General features: G+C 46.6%; 1 protein-coding gene across 8 annotated transcripts in view; it reads left to right on the top strand.

The window, feature by feature from the left end:
* The window catches only part of DIDO1 (death inducer-obliterator 1), a 59,576-nt gene that overhangs the window by 12,043 nt on the left and 31,181 nt on the right, over positions 1–16,352 (top strand). For 6 of the 8 annotated variants that reach the window (XM_032257074.1, XM_032257081.1, XM_032257073.1 and 3 more), the window contains exons 2-4: positions 10,936–11,130; positions 13,593–14,430; positions 15,196–15,517. In XM_032257074.1, the coding sequence (XP_032112965.1) occupies positions 13,595–14,430; positions 15,196–15,517 (1,158 nt within the window). In that variant the 5' untranslated portion in view covers positions 10,936–11,130; positions 13,593–13,594. The remainder of the gene's footprint in view (positions 1–10,935; positions 11,131–13,592; positions 14,431–15,195; positions 15,518–16,352) is intronic. The other 2 variants (XM_032257077.1, XM_032257076.1) reach the window with 1 other exon arrangement.

Genomic DNA, 16,352 nt, shown 5'->3' on the forward strand with positions numbered 1-16,352 from the left:
GGTTCGGGCCCCTCGTCGCCTCTCCGGGACAGTGGAGGTCAGGGCCGGGCTTCCGGCTCTAAAGAAAGCACCTTAATGTGTAAGCTTAAAGTTTGGGCCACAGGCAGCAGTGGCTTACGGCGCTATCGCTTATTGCAAACACTCTTGTTTCTGGGCCATCGATATCTGTTTTCTGTCTGCTGATGGAATCAGACTTGAGCCTAGTGTCCTCAGGGACTTGAGGAAGAGGCAGATCGCCGCCTTCGCGGTGTATTCACATAACCTTGTTGTACCCTGTGTTCCGTGGTTTTCCTAGGGCCACATGTGACTTTGTGGAGACACACTTCTGAGAAAGGCGCTTAGTACTAAACAGTGTTTTTTTTTTTTTTTAATGGACATTCATTGCATACCGTGTTAGCACGAGGGTACAGCAGTGACCAAGCTGGCCCCTGTCCCAGTCCTCCGGGAGACAAGTTCACTGGGGAGCTTGAGAGGTTATTCCAACGCCTTCCTTTAAATCAGCTGTTGCCAACCCATTTACCCTGGAGCGCAGAGCTCTTCAGTGGCACTTTGGGTTGATGTTTGTATATGTATGTGTGTCTATTTTACTATTTACCCATTTTAAGCACAGCATAGACATATCAGAAATGTAACCCCGGAAGACAGCCCTGTTGTGAAACTCCCTGCCTAATGCACACTTGTTTTCCTACTTGCTGTGTACATGGGGAGGAGATATTTGTTCTTGTAGACTTGTTTCAACAAGTTTCATGAGTGAGATGCCTCTTACCTTGTTTTGGAAAAGCGAGTATCTTGAGTTTCTTCAGGTTTTCCACCAAAGGCTGTCCTTTATTAGTATTTGATTGAATTCAGAATATGTCAAACAGCGAGTTGTGCTGTGATGAGAAGACAGGGCACAAAAGATAATTTGTGATTGACTGCCCAGCTGGTACCCATGGTTACCAGACAGCCTAGCCATGCTGCATGTATATGTGTGAGCATCACAATGACTTGTTCAGGACGTGTGTGTCATCAGGTGGGGCCTTAAAGGGTGGTGAGTTTCCTTCATATAAGGGAGGGAGTGACTGGAATGGGCATTGGCTCCCGTTTTGTTTCACGGTGGTTTTCAGGTTCTCCTGTTGATACTGTGAGTTTTTCTACAGCCTTAGGGTCATAATCCCCTTGAGGTCAGTTCTGTGGAGCCCAATGGAGTGCTGCTCTTCAGCGTTTATTTTTAAGCTGTGCCAAGTCTTCATTGTTTGGTATCTCCGTAAACAGGTTACATTTTTCTTTTTTTGTATGCCTGTCCCATGATGCCAGGTGCCTTCTTTTTGGCCCTTGAAGAGCAAAGATTGAATGTGTTTAACAGGCGACTCCTTGCTACCCGTGGGCCCCTGCAGTGTGTCTGATCTCTCTCGGGCGGGTGGGCTCAGAAGACAACCAGGAAGTTTCCTCTAAACAGTTTCCCACTCACGTTTCTTATTTAAGTGATGGGGCCTTTACAGTGGATATCTGAGCTCTGCCGCTTTATCGCTAGTGTCAAATGACGTAAGTTAATTGCATTACAAAGGTTATGTGATTAACAGTTAACGGAAACATTCGGGAAGAGGAGGTCAAAGAACAAAGTCCGAATTGCTCATGTCATGTAAGTGTACACACTATTCTGTGAGACAGTCTGTGCTGCCTAGGCCTCATTTTTTTTTGAGTAGTAATTTTGAGGGTAAGTTGTTATATGAAGTTGAGCTGGTAATTGTGCATATTTTAAAAAGAGTTCTGTAACCATGACCATAAAACTTAATAGGTGGTACTTGATCGTATGTAACTTGTAAAGCAGGCATTTCTCTTCTTGGGTGTCAAACTTAGATGGCGTGGTTTTGTTTTACATGTGCCAATGGAGACGTTTGCATGATATTTAACATACTTTTTGTTGTTTTATTTTTGTTTTATTGAAAGTTTGGATGGGTTAATATACCTTAATAATAAGGTAAACCAACTTTTTTTTCCAAAATGAAGATACTTTAATGTGTTTGATACAAAGATAATACACATACAGAAAAGTTAAACATTATGTAAAAATAGGAAGTAAAAACACCAGAAAGGACACTGTCCAGAAAAGCCCCGCAGTACAGCTGTTTGCAGTAGAGAATGGGGTGTGTTGGAGGCTGTGGCCGCTGCCCTGGCTCTTCACTCAGGCGTCACAGAGCTTTTCCCATGGTTGTGCATGTGGTGATTCATTGCCCCTCAATTTTGGCCGTAAAGAACTCCCAGCCTGACACAGTGGCTCACGCCTGTAATCCCAGCACTTTGAGAGATCGAGGTTGGTGGATTACTTGAGATCAGGAGTTTGAGACCAGCCTGGCCAACAGGATGAAACCGCACCTGTAACCAAAAATACAAAAATTAGCTGAGTGTGGTGGCACCTACCTGTAGTCCCAACTGCTTGGGAGGCTGAGGCGGGAGAATCACTTGACCCACGGAGGTGGAGGTTGCAGTGAGATCGGGCCACTGCCTCTAGCCTAGGCGACAGTGAGACCCTGTCTCAAAAAAAAAAAAGAATTCCCTTAGGCCAGGCATGCCAGTGCACCCCTGTAGTTCTAGCAGTTTGGGAGGTGAGGCCAGAGGCCACAGAGAGGATCCCTTGAAGCCAGGAGTTCCAGGCTGTAGTGAGCTGTGATTGTGCTACTACTCTCTAGCCTCGGTGACAGAGCAAGACTCTGTCCCCACCCTCCCAAAAATGAGTTTCCCTATGTAGTTGCTTCTTGATTTTTCAGACTAGTCTGTTAGTTTGTGTTCAGTTTGTCAACTTTGTGAGGAAAAAAAAAAAAACACTCATAAATTTGTGTGTACTTCTAGTTAACTTCATCTGGGTCACAGTGAAGCACTCTCTGCCCTCCTTGAGAACAGTATGTCACCTGCTCTCTTCCCTGTTGCCAAGCCCAAAAGGCGCCGTTAGCAAATATGTCGGAGAAATAGACTCACCTACAAGGGCCTTTTTCTCCAAACCCTCACCAGCACAGGCTGCGTCACTTTGCTGGATGGCGCCTGCCGTCTGTTGCACACTTGCCAGGCGCTGTGCTGATTTGGCACTTGACATGATGTCGCTTCAGAAAACCTTGTAGGAAGTTGTAAGGTCGTTACTGCCCCCGTTTCACAGACACGAAAGTGCATCCCTTAGACAGATGCACTGCCTGCTACACTGTGGCCCCCACCTGCTGTTGATGTTTTCAGCTGTGTTCATAGACAGGTTCTCCCTTGAGCCCCCTAAGTCCCCATCTGCTTAACTGAGGGCTTGTCTGGGTGCAGCTGTCAGGGCTGGGAGTCCTGAACCTGCACCGAGGGGAGTGGGCCGTGGAGATGCCAGGTAGATACTGGCCTGGCCTCTTGGGATTTGCTAGGCTGTAACTAAAAGATAATGCTTTTGCTTTCACAACATGTTTGAGTAGTCAGATCCCTTTCTGTTCACTTCTCCCCACCCATGCAGCAGTGATGGGGTCCTGGGAAGTTTCTTCTCATACATGTTTGACTCTCAAATCCAGCTGTGCGTGTAAAAACGAATACAGAGAACCCTTTTATGTCAGAACTCCTTTGTCTTCAGCTTACCCCCGAAAACAGAACTAGACTTTGGCCTCTCAGTCCCAGGGGAAGAAAGGAAGATTGCAGCTGAAATACAAAGTTAACTCTTGACGTGAGTTTACAAGGTCCCCAAGCAGTAATTTTGTCCCTTGGGCTGTGACTTTTATAAGTTGGAATTCCAGGCTGGGTGTGGGGGCTGATGCCTGTGTAATCCTAGCCCTTTGGGAGGCTGAGGCGTGGTTGATAACTGGAGCCCAGGAGCTGGAGACCAAACCAGGCAACATGGCAAAATGCTGTTTTTGCAACCAAAAAAAATTAGCCGGGCGTGGTAGTGCGTGCCTATAATCCCAGCTACTCAGGAGGCTGGAGTAGGGGGACAGCCTGAGCCCAGGGAGATGGAGGCTGCTGTAAGCCATGATCAGTTGCTCCACTGAACTCACGCCTGGGCGACAGAGAGAGACCCTGTCTCAAAAAAAAAATTAGCTGCAGCTCCAAGTTGAGAAGCAAATTTTTGGGAGGGAAGGGTTTTTAAAGAACCACCACCATTTTCTCCACCTGAACGTAGGTGGCAGTCACTGCCGTGTCTGTAATCACATGAAACTGAATGAGAATAGACAGGGGGTGTCTGGAAAGACAGGATGCTGAAGCAGTACATGTCACTGCCTGTATGGTCCTGGATGAACCAGAATGGCCTTGGAGTTGTTCTTGCCAGGCAACTCCCTAAGGGGAGCATGTAATCCCAGCACTTTGGGAGGCTAAGGTGGGAGGATCACCTGAGGTCAGGAGTTCAAGACCATCCTGACCAACATAGAGAAACCCTGTCTGTATTAAAAACAAAAATTAGCTGGGTGTCACCACGCCTGTAATCCCAGCACTGGAGAGGCTGAAGCAGGAGAATCCCTTGAACCCAGGAGGCGCAGGTTGCAGTGAGCAGAGACAGCGCCACTCCCCTCTAGCCTGGGGGACAGTGCAGCTCCATCTCAAAAAAAAAAAAAAAAAAAAAGATTGTAAACCATTATATATTAACATAAATAACATTCTGTGGAACCTGCTCTCAAAGACCAAAACAATCTAATGAGAAAGATGGCATTGTTTTGTTTTTGCAAATCTCTTTGGCTTAACTGACAGCTGCCAGATTCACATATCTCCTTCCTAATTCAAACTTAGTATCATTTTCATTCAGTGCCTGTAAGGCTGTAGCGTATACTCAGAGTGGCTGTGGAAACAGCACAGAATGTTAGTGTTTATGCGGACTGCTTTGATCCTGGGGGCCTCCCAAAAGGACCCCAGGACCACCCTGTGAGAACCACTGCTCTAAGAGTTGTGAAATAGTTGGTTCTAAACACTTGGAGAAATTGATCGCTTTTGGGAAGGTAAGCTGCGTCTTGGAACGGTTTTTAGTGGCGCAGCCATGTGCTTGCCACTTGGGGAAAGTGTGGAATCAGTCTGATTTGCTGTCACCGGTAAAGCTGTTCCAGTGGACACCTCTCTCAGAGTGCCCTACACAGCCCTTTGCTGAATACTTAGCAGCAACTCTTGCTGCAGTGAAAATCGGGGGTTGTCGGGGGAGGCAAGAGTAGGCTGTGTTTGGGGCCGTGGAATTATGCAGTCTCTAAGGGTGTGGACTGAGGAGAACATAATCGGACAGTGATTGACAGAGGGGAAGCAGCCCCCACAGGACTCTGCAGGGGTGACCTGACCTTTTCACGAAGGGCTGTCCTCTGCAGTGCACCCCACCTCTCATGGTCCCCGGGGAGCTCACACTGCCACATGTGGCAGGAGGTGGAATTCTTCATGGGGACAAGAACCTGTGCATTGTGGTCCTCACCGAGACCCAAGTGGTAACCTTGTATATTAAGAGTAACAGGAATCCTGGTGTATACAATTGGGGCCGTCTCTTAGTGTTTGAAACCATTTTTTCTTTTTTTACTGAGAGACAAGGGGAGCCCATCAAAGGTAGCAATTTAGGAGATTTAATGTCCAACCATTAAATAGAGAACAATAAACCTCACTTCTTCTCCTGAGTAAATGAATGTGACTGTTTCTGGTTCCTGGCTTCCATTTGGAGAGCTGAAATTTCCCATCTGAGTTTCCCACCAAGGTCACAAGCCTGTGATTTGCACTAGCAGTTGGGTAGAGTTTATGGCAGGACTGTTGCAAGCTTACACCGGGGAGCTTGGCGGCCTGGCTGCACCAGGAATGGCCAAGGCTTTAGTCCTCAGCAGGTTTTTCAGTAACAAGTTTTGCTTTTTGCCTCTGCATACCTATAAAACACAAATACCTAAGAAACTTAAAACAGCAATAGGTTGTTTCTGGATTTTTCTATTTTTTTGCTTATGAGAAACTTACTGTGTTTGCGGTATCCTCGCTTCATCACGATATTTATTTATTTATTTATTTAGTTTTGGAGAGAGAGGGTTTCCGCTCTTGTTGCCCAGGCTGGAGTGCAGTGGCACAGTCTCAGCGTACTGCAACCTCAGCCTCATGGGTTTAAGCGAGTCTCTTGCCTCGGCCTCCCAAGTAGCTGGGATTACAGGCACCGCCACCACACCTGGCTAATTTTTGTGTTTTTAGTAGAAATGGGGTTTCACCATGTTGGCCAGGCACGGTGCTTCACACCTGTGATCCCAGCATTTTGGGAGGCCAAGGCGGGCAGATCACGAGATTAGGAGATCAAGGTCATCCTGGCCAAGGTGGGTGAAACTCCATCTCTACTAAAAGTACAAAAATGATCTGGGTGTGGTAGCACATGCTTGTAGTCCCAGCTGCTTGGGAGACTGAGGCAGGAAAATTGAGCCCAGGAGGTAGAGGTTGCAGTGAGCCGAGATCATACACTCCACCCTGGCGACAGAGTGGGACTTCGTCTCAAAAAAAAATTAAAAATGATGGCAGTGTTACTTGGTAAGCAGCAAAACTTTGAATTTGCCATCTGAAGGATTTAAATGTAATCTGTGCAATTGAGTCGGATTCTGTGCAGATACTAAAATAAATGAAAGGTGGGTTTCTTCGTTTGCTTGTGGGCCCCCTTCTCTCTGTCCCTGTTTGGGACAGAGTGCTTCCTGCTACGAGCTGCCGCTGGTGACTGGAGATCAGTTACTGAGAAGTTAGTCTCCAGTTTCTGTAACTAAAAATCTTTAGGTGGGGGCGGGGCTGCTGCATAAACAGCTGCTCCTGGTGGCTGGAGAACGGGTCGTATTTGGGGATGTCATCTGAAGTTTCTAGGCATGTTCTCCTAGTGGCATCCCGTTCATGAAAGTTGAGCGATGAATGAGTGATCTTTTCTTCATTCGTGGTGAAGAACTCTTAGCTAGCATCTTCTCAGTTCCTTTTCACCTGTGCAACAAACGGATTGATGAGCTAGAAGACCCTGAATAGGCAAAATATTAAAAAATGTAAACTTTGGCCTACCCTGTCAGAATTAACAAAAATAGTGAAGTTTAGAATAGCGAGGCTTTATTGTAGCATTATAATTTCTGAAAGGCAGATTAAAATTGTTAGTTTTGAATATTGTTTCACGGGATCGGGAGGTTTGAAGAAAGAGAATGTTTTGCCACCAGGAGAGGTGAAATGTGCATTTGTGTGTTATCTTTCTGCTTAGAAGTCAGAGCTCCTTTCTTGGAGGTGCCATGTTATGAAAATAGAAACTTAACTATGGTCATATGCCAAATTTTCAAGTGTCTTTGAGATTAGTTACTGAGAAATTAGTCTCCAGTTTTGGGAACTAAAAATCTTTAGGTGGGGGCTGGGCACCGTGGCTCACACCTGTGGTGTACCAGCTACTCAGGAGGCTGAGGCAGAAGGATCATTTGACCTTATGAGGCGGAGGCTGCAGTGAGCCCTGATGATGCGGCTGCACCCCAGCCTGGACGTGGGCGCACTTGAGTCACGTCAAACAGGTTTGACAGTAGTAAAAGTTGAACATAAACCCATGCGTTCATAATAGTTGTAGTTGGGCTTTTTAAAGTAATACATAGCTAACCTTTTGAAAGGATATTTTTATTTGGTTTTTAAGAAATTTCACTTCTGGCTGCTTACTGTTTTGATGGGTTGAGGATCTGAGGGAAGATTGACAGGTGGCTATAGAATACTTCTGGAAGGAAGGAAATGTTGAGTCTCTCCTGACGTCTGAAGCATAGGTCTGTATTATTGCTCTGCACATATCCCATGTGCTCTTAAACTGGTAGAAATGGCAAGTTGCCACAGTTCTCTGTGTTCCATAGACCCGTAGGGGGTGATCCTTGAGGCGCTTTCTGGGGCTGAGGTAAAAACTATTTCTGCAATAATAATAGTCTAATAGTACGGGCCTTTTCTGTTGAGTTTGACATTTGTGCCGGTGGCACAGCGCAGATTGGAGCCCCCCCCACCTCCCAGCACCATGCATGAGCACTGTCTGTTTAGAATATGCTGATTTTCCCAAAGAATGTCCCTGGTGTTGCAGTAAATACTAATTTTATTCATTCTTAACCCCCAAACATACGTCTTTACTTTCCCTGTGATTAAATGTCAAGTTACATATAAAAAGCTTCTGCTGTGTCCACTCATGGGTGCTGTCTCCATGTACAGCCCTAGGGGTCTGAGCGGGGAGCTGAGTGGTCTTTGGGAACGCTGACTGTCCCTGACAGAACAACAGACGGAGGACAGTTTTCAGACTCAGCATGTGGCAGGCATTTTGTGCAAAGCGAATGATATCTCAGAGAACGAAGAATGTTTGTTGCTAAGGATAAAATTTGAGCTTTGGGGTGAAAATTGGAATTTTGGAAAACTTGTATCAGTGAGCCTTGATTGTGCAACTGCACCCCAGCCTGGGTAACAGAAAAAAAAATGTGGTTGTTTTATGCTGTCTGATGAGATGTGTGGACATTGAGAATCTCTGTCTGAAACTTGGACTCATGTCATCCAGGTGACCAGCCATGCACACAGGTTCAGAGTGCCAGGATGTGTTCAGAGTGCAGCACAGCAGTTGGTTTTAATGGAAGAAAGTGAGAAGTTCATTGACAAAGGCATCAAATTCTGTTTTCAGCTAACTTTAATGAAACTGCTGCTTGGCGAGAATTGGTGTAGTGAGCATCCGCAGTTATGTGAAGATGGTTACAGTACTCCCATTTTTAATGACCTGTCTGTGTGAGGCAGGATTTTTATGCTGCGTTTGAGCTGAAACAGTCTGGGAGCAGGTTGAACTCAGGAGACAGGAACATGGAGCTGTCTTCTGTGTTAAGCCGGAGATCTGCAGAAATGGACAGCAGGGCCGCGCTCCGCGTTCATTTTTGTTTGTTTTAGAAATAACTTTTTTTCATTAAAGATACTGTTAATGTATTAATTTATTTTTAATACATATTTAGAATTTGAAAATAGCAGTATATTCCACATAAAGAAAAGCTCTTTGGTTTTCTCAACTTTTAAGAGTAAGGGTGTCTTGATCAAAAGGTTAGAGAGCAGCTGTTGAAGAATTTGGAAGTCTGCATCCTAGGCTTGAATCATTAATTGCTCTTCAGCTCCCTTCTAATTAATAGGAAGTGAAGCAGTTTTCGGCTGAGAAAAAGAAGATAATATCAATTCAGTGCATTCTGTTTTCACCCAGTTTCAAGGATGCCTGCATTTTTCCCTCTGGGGAAAGGCTGTGACTGACACGATATGGCTGCATTTTCATGAGCACGTTCCCCTGCAGTGCTGCCGTATGCAGAGTTACACACTAATTCTACACACAAAAAAGTTGTTTAGAAACTTAAAACAGTTTTTTTGCTTGGGCCTTGATATTCTTATGTTTTTATTTTATAAGCTAACTAAAATGTAGTACATTTTCTGTGTTGAAGACATTGTAAAGTCAGTTTTGTAAATACACAGTGCTCTGATCTTTTCTGAAGGTGTGTCCTTCATCGCATTCTGCTTCACAGAAATAACTTCATTTTTCTGATTACTCAGAATTCAAATCTAGTAGCATGATTACTTTGCAGGTTAACATAAATTGAATTTTTGCAAATCGGTTTTCATTCCTAAGAACATCTTAATTTCTTTGCTTTTATAAATGTTTGGTGTTGCTGGGCATAGTGGCTCGTGCCTGTAATCTCAGCAACTCTGGAGGCTGAGGCAGGAGGATTGATTGAAGCTAAGAGTTCAGCATGAGCCTGGACAACGTAGCGAGGCCCTGTCTCTAAAAGAAATGTTTTAAAAAATCAGCTGTGCGTAGTGGCGCACATCTGTAGCTGCAGTTGCTCGTAAGGCTGAGACAGGAGGATCACTTGATCCCAGGAGTTTGAGACTGTAGTGAGCCATGATCGGGCCATTGCATTCCAGACTGGGCAACAAAGCAAGACACCAACTCTTTGAAAAGGAAAATAAATTAAATGCTCGGTGTTGTGAAATATCAAAGTTTATTTCCAGTGTTTTCTGAGCAGTAGTTTCTGAACTCTTGAAGTAGTCATTTTGCGGCCAGGTTTACCACATTGAAGAGCTGGTGACTGTGAAGATAGCATTGGCTGATCGGAGGGAGTGCTGAAGTCTGAGTGATCCCTGTCTTACTTTTATTTCCTGTAGAGACAGGGTCTCACCATGTTGCCTGGGCTTGTCCCGTAGAACTCCTGGGCTCAAGTAGTCCTCTCAAGCAGCTGGGATCACAGATGCAAAGCACTGTGCCCAGCTGTCACTGTCCCTTTAAAAGGAGGGGAGCTGGAATGCTTGTCCCTTTGTTCTGGGGTTGCCAGGGAAACCACAGAGGGAAGGCAGTTGGTCTTGAGGCTGAGGACCAGGTGAGAGCAGGAGCTCAGCTTGGGAAAGGGCTTTGGGGCAAAGGACCTGACTAGAAACCAGACCACTGGGTGTTCTGATGCGCCTGCTTGAAAGAGGATATGGAAGTGTTTTTTAAATACGGTGAGCTGTATCCTGTTGATTTTAGTAAGTCAAAAAGTCTTCTAAAATTTTTCTTGGGTTTTTAATTAAAATACAGCCACAGTATTAAGAATTTTCAATAATTACATTGTTAGATAATTTTTGTTGTTCAGCCTTTTCACTTTTTGTTCTTCTCTGTTTTGTATTGGGTTTTCTTGAATGGGGTCCATCTGAGACGTAAGCTCCAAATGAAGAGAAGCTGATGCCTGGCGACTCCTCTCTGCCCTGGTCTGGCTGTGCCTCTGCCTGCCTCCCTGGGGCAAGCCTGGGACTCCACTCCTTCCTGCACTGCCATTGCCCCTTTCTCTCGGAGGGTGTTGGTGGCATCTGCTGTCCTGAGTAAATGTCCTTGAGGATGCTTATTTTCAACTCCCAAGCTGTCTTTCTGGGTCACATAGTGTAACTCAAATAATAGGTTTCTTGGGAAGTTTGGTGCCTCCTTTTAGTTGTTATTGATACTTAATTTTCGTTAAAAATGTAAGATGTTTTCTTATTTTCTTTTAGGAGCTTACTCCATGGGAGCAGCCTCTAGATAATCTGAATTGTTGAAAATACGAAGCCTGTTACTTGTGAACAGTGGCTGACGACAGTGGCGTCGTGAGCCTGGCTGTCTGCTTGGGCCAAGAGCTTTCATCTGCCAGGGTTTTTTTCTTGTATTTAGGATTTCAGGGAAGTGGCAAGCTTTCAGTGTTGGAGCAGGTAAGGTATCAATACTTTTAGTCAGTAGCGACAAAATTTTAACGTAATAAGTCTGCATTTGCTGTTTCTAAAGTGGCATTTGTAAAAAAAAAACTGATAGAATGTAGTATTTGTGTTTATTTGAAATACACTCAGCCATTTGTATGACCAGTCTCTATAGCAGCAGATTCTGCATTTGTGGATTCTGCCAGCTGCAGATCGAAATATTTGGGGGGTCAAACAATAAATAATAATTGAACGCTTAATAAAAATTGTATAAAACAGTATAGTACAGCAGCTATTTCTATGATGTAATCTAGAGGTGATTTAAATATTTGAGAGGTTTTGCATAGGTCATATATAAATAGCCTTTTCTCTCTGTAATGAGAACTCAGTTTTGTAGCGTTCTTCCCATAGAAAGCTACCAGCATGGCGGCCCCAGCCCTTTTCAGCTGCGTTGGCGTTTCATGGGCCCCAGAGGCAGAGGGGACACTACAACTTCATGCCTTTCTGGGAAAGCCTGGTGCCAGCCCCTCTAACTACATCTTTAGTAGAAACTCCAAGTGTTACATGAGAATGAGGGCTTGATGACCCTCTTAAAGGTGACTGTCACATTTGCCGCAAATATTTTGGCTGGCACAAGCAGAAAAACTTTATAAATGTAAAATTTCCAATGAGAATGAATAAACAGTTTTAACTGATGTGGTTTAATAACTGCTCTAGCATATATATTTATAAGCAGCATTCTCCGCTTTGCCCACAACTTTTGAGGTCAGCGTTGTCTCCTGGTTGAGGGCAGTTCCTTTTGTCCTGCCTAGGGTCACCTGGCTGGCGAAGGAAGCCCACCTTTCTATTTATCCCCGTCTCTAGTGCCCACCTCACACAGCAGCCTGTAGAGTTTGCGCTCTGACTTGGAGTCAGTCCTGGCACCCTGATTAGGTTTGGCTGTTTCCTTTAACAATGGGGTCACTTGAGGTAACCATAGAAGTGGTGTGGCCCTTACCTCCAAGGCTTCTGCGTGGTGACATGGGAGCGTGTGGGCCACGTTCACAGCACGGAGGCCACCGCCAGGCAGCATCTTTAGCTGGACCGGAAAGTGAGAAGTAGTGACGGTATTTAGAGGGAAGCAGAAAGAACAACACAGGTTGCAAGTAATTTTCCATTTTGTATACTTTGTAAGACTTCCATTTTATCCCAGTCCCTCCCCTAAGACAGAGCATGACACAGAATCAGTCATCATTAGCATTTAAATGTAACTAAAGCTTGGGCAGCTTGGAAGATAATCCTCAAAGTATATACTGTCTTTTTCAGATTATGTCATTTCAACAAGAGTAAGTTTCACAAATAAAACTGATTTTTTTTTTTTTTTTCTTTGAGACAGAGGCTCGCTCCGTCGCCAGGCTGGAGTGCAGTAGAGCGATCTCAGGTCACTGCAACCTCTGACTCCCTGATTCAAGCGATTCTCCTGCCTCAGCCTCCCAAGTAGCTGGGATTACAGGCACGCACCACCACGCCCAGCTAATGTTTTGTATGTTTAGTAGAGATAGGGTTTCACCATGTTGGCCAGGCTGCGCTCAAACTCCTGAGCTGATGATCACCCTCCTTGGCCTCCCAAAGTGCTGGGATTACAGGCGTGAGTCACCACGCCCAGCCCACAAATAAGATTCTTTAGCAATGTATTAGAATTAAAGTGAAAAGGAATACAGAAAAGAAATATACCTTAAAATGATCACCTTGACTGTATTTTCTAACAATATCTCCAAAGCTCAGTGGACTAACACGAGGTCTATTTCCTATCACACAGTCTGTAGGTCAGGAGTCAGGCAGCTCTCTCCCTTGCTGCCCATGAGGGTCATTCACTTGGCAGCAGTGCCGGTGTGGAGGGTTCCAGATAGTTACCGGGTGCCCTTCCTGGCCCCAGCCCCTGGTTGGGGAGCTGAAAGTCAGGGCTCAACTTCTCCATATCCTCTTTCGAGCATGCTAGTGCGCAGCCCATTCTTACAAAGTCCAGAACAGACTTGGGTCCTCTTGCAGGCCGTGCCCATCCTGGCACAGCGTCTCGTTCACTGCGCTTGTGGTCAGTAGCCCATCTGCCTGCGGAAGTGCTGGGGAGCTTGTGCTGCCCCTGAGCTGGGACGTCCTTATACCACTTCACCACTGTGCTGTTCATTATTTTAGATTTGTCGCTACTACCTGTCTCGTGAAGCCTTGGCCTAAGCAGTTAGATGAAGAAATTGTACGTTTGATTCGTTCGCTGTATTTTTGTCTAAACGTTAGTTGTTGAAGTATATTAAAATCATGTAGCACACATGAGGAAACATGGTCAGAAGGGCTTGCTTTGTGTGGAGGTCCACTGTCCATAGGAAGCATGTTGTTTATAAAGGGGCATTTAGGGAGGTGGTCTGTGCTGCGCGTGATTGGTGGCTGTGTCGTCCTTTGCTCCGTGGTCGGTTGGTTACCATGTGCATATGCTTTTCTGCTAGGTATGGATGACAAAGGTGACCCAAGCAACGAGGAGGCACCTAAGGCCATTAAACCCACCAGCAAAGAGTTCAGGAAAACATGGGGCTTTCGAAGGACCACTATCGCCAAGCGAGAGGGAGCAGGGGATGCGGAGGCTGACCCACTGGAGCCGCCGCCCCCGCAGCAGCAGCTGGGCCTGTCCCTGCGCCGCAGTGGGAGGCAGCCGAAGCGCACCGAGCGCGTGGAGCAGTTCCTGACGATTGCGCGGCGCCGCGGCAGGAGGAACACACCTGTCTCCCTGGAGGATTCTGGTGAGCCCACGTCCTGTCCCGCCACAGATGCCGAGACTGCCTCTGAGGGCAGCGTGGAAAGCGCTTCTGAGATCAGAAGCGGCTCCCAGTCGGCTTCCACAGCTGTGACAGACAAGGCCTCTTCTGAAAAGGCGAAAGGAGGGGATGACGAGGATGACACCTCCGATAGTGACAGCGATGGCCTGACCTTGAAAGAACTTCAGAATCGCCTTCGCAGGAAGCGGGAACAGGAGCCCACCGAGAGGCCCCTGAAAGGGGTCCAGAGTCGCCTGCGGAAGAAGCGTCGGGAGGAGGGCCCCGCCGCGACTGTGGGCCCTGAGGCCGGTGATGCTGTGGAGGACGTCCTGCCCAGTAAGCAGGAACCTGAGAACGAGGAGGGGGTTGTGTCCCAGGCTGGGAAAGACGACAGAGAGACTAAGTTGGAGGGAAAGGCGGCTCAGGGCATCAAAGATGAGGAGCCTGCGGACACGGGCAGACCGAAGCCGGAATGTGAGGGCTATGACCCCAACGCCCTGTATTGCATTTGCCGCCAGCCCCACAACAACAGGTGGGTCATGTGTGGGCACTCTACCTCAGCGGCCACAGGAATCCCAGGGACAAAAACAATTTTCCATTTGTTTTCATTTTAAAGGGTTACAAAGCTGGGCCGGATGAATAATTTGTTAAGTTGGAAAACACGAACAAGTCATTGTCAAAAAAGAAACACGTAGAGTGGCTAAGGACTGCCTAGAGCCACCTCTCCCCTCTGGTAGCCACCAGCCACCATGGCTGTTTCCAGTCAAGTGAGGAAAGAATAGCTCCCCACCCCAGTCACATGAGCCACATCCAGCCAGTGGCTCTGTGTAGACAGCACAGAGGAGAATGGGTCTGTCACTCGGGGGGTCTGTCTGTCTGAGACCGCATCTTTAGATTGCTCCTTGGGAGACTTGGCAGAGGGCTCTGTGAAGACTGCAGCTGGCCTAGTACAGACGTTGGGGCAGCTCAGCCTCTGCCAGGACTGGGCGTCAGGTGGTGCAGGGCAGCCTGTTGGCTTGCTGCTGGGTTAAAGGCATTGTAATCGCAGTCATGCTGAGGTATCTGTAGTGGAATGCCCTACAGTTCACTCCTAAAATGCCCCTTTCTTTAAAAAAGGGGAAGCAAGTTTGGTTGAATGTTAAAATCAAGGGAAAGGAATGTGGACATTCTTATTCTCTACTTTTCTGTATAGTTGCATTTCTTCATAATGATAAAACCAGTCGACTTACTAATGTGTTGAAAAGTCAGTGCTTGTCACTCACTCCCTGTTGCTAATACCGTTATTTTATCATTTCAGGTTTATGATCTGCTGTGACCGATGTGAAGAATGGTTTCATGGCGATTGTGTGGGCATTTCTGAGGCTCGAGGCAGGCTCTTGGAAAGGAATGGGGAAGATTATATCTGCCCAAACTGCACCATTCTGCAAGTACAGGATGAGACGAATTCAGAAACCACAGATCAGCAGGAAACTAAATTCAGACCTGGAGATGCTGATGGCACAGATTGTACAAGTATAGGAACGATAGAGCAAAAGTGTGGCGAAGACCAGGGGATAAAGGGTAGAATTGAGAAAGCTGCAAATCCAAGCGGCAAGAAGAAACTCAAGATCTTCCAGCCTGTAAGTGTCTGTCCACTGAGACAAGCATTCAGGGGTTGGCCTCACGGGTTTTAGTCTTGCTCTTGATGGGAATTCCTCCCAGGATGGCACTGCGCCCTTGCGGGGCTGTGCCTCTCCCAGGTTCCTGCCTTACTCCATCGGGGTGAGGCCTTTCTATTTTTATGCGTACCCTGCCTGCCTCCTCTACTGTTCATGACTTAATTTTGAAAATGAGCCCATCTTTGAGGATTTGGACGTTGCTCACATGTTCTGTGCTTACTAGCGGAATTCTTTGAGCGCCGGGAGTGGCGGTGCTCCTGTGTCACCTGCAGTCTCCAGCTGCCTCGTGGTTCTGCTGCTGGTTCCTTGGGGTGCTTGTGTTGACAGTGTGGTTTCTCTGTCTTGCAGTTGCGTTGACCTAATTGTCCCCTCCCCCTGATTTTTATCACATTTCCCACATGCTGTTGGTTTCTGCTGCTGTCTCCTGTTTGGAGTCTCCATTCCAGTCCCCACGGGGTGTATGTGACTTGGTGTGTTTTCACTCTGCACCTTCCTGGGTCCCAGGCCTGCCCTCACCCTGTGTCTAGAAGCTGCCTGCCCTCTGGCAGGTATTGGAGATTGCTGTGTCTAGAAGCATCTCTGCCTTGCACTCTTGCACTGTGTTTTGCACTGTGTTACCTGCAGCATGAGGATGTTTGACAGCTGGGCCGTGCACATGGGGACGTGCCCGGGAGACTTTGAGGGGCTGCAGGCACGCGCTCCACATGGTCCACGGCCAGGACCACATTTAGCCATTCAGAGATTAATGGAAATGTGAATTAATGAGAATATAGTCATCAATTTTGTGTCTTTATTT

The sequence above is a fragment of the Sapajus apella genome, unplaced genomic scaffold (genome assembly GCF_009761245.1).
Source record: "Sapajus apella isolate SASKATOON/1434 unplaced genomic scaffold, GSC_monkey_1.0 scaffold96, whole genome shotgun sequence".
Taxonomy (NCBI): Eukaryota; Metazoa; Chordata; class Mammalia; order Primates; family Cebidae; genus Sapajus; species Sapajus apella.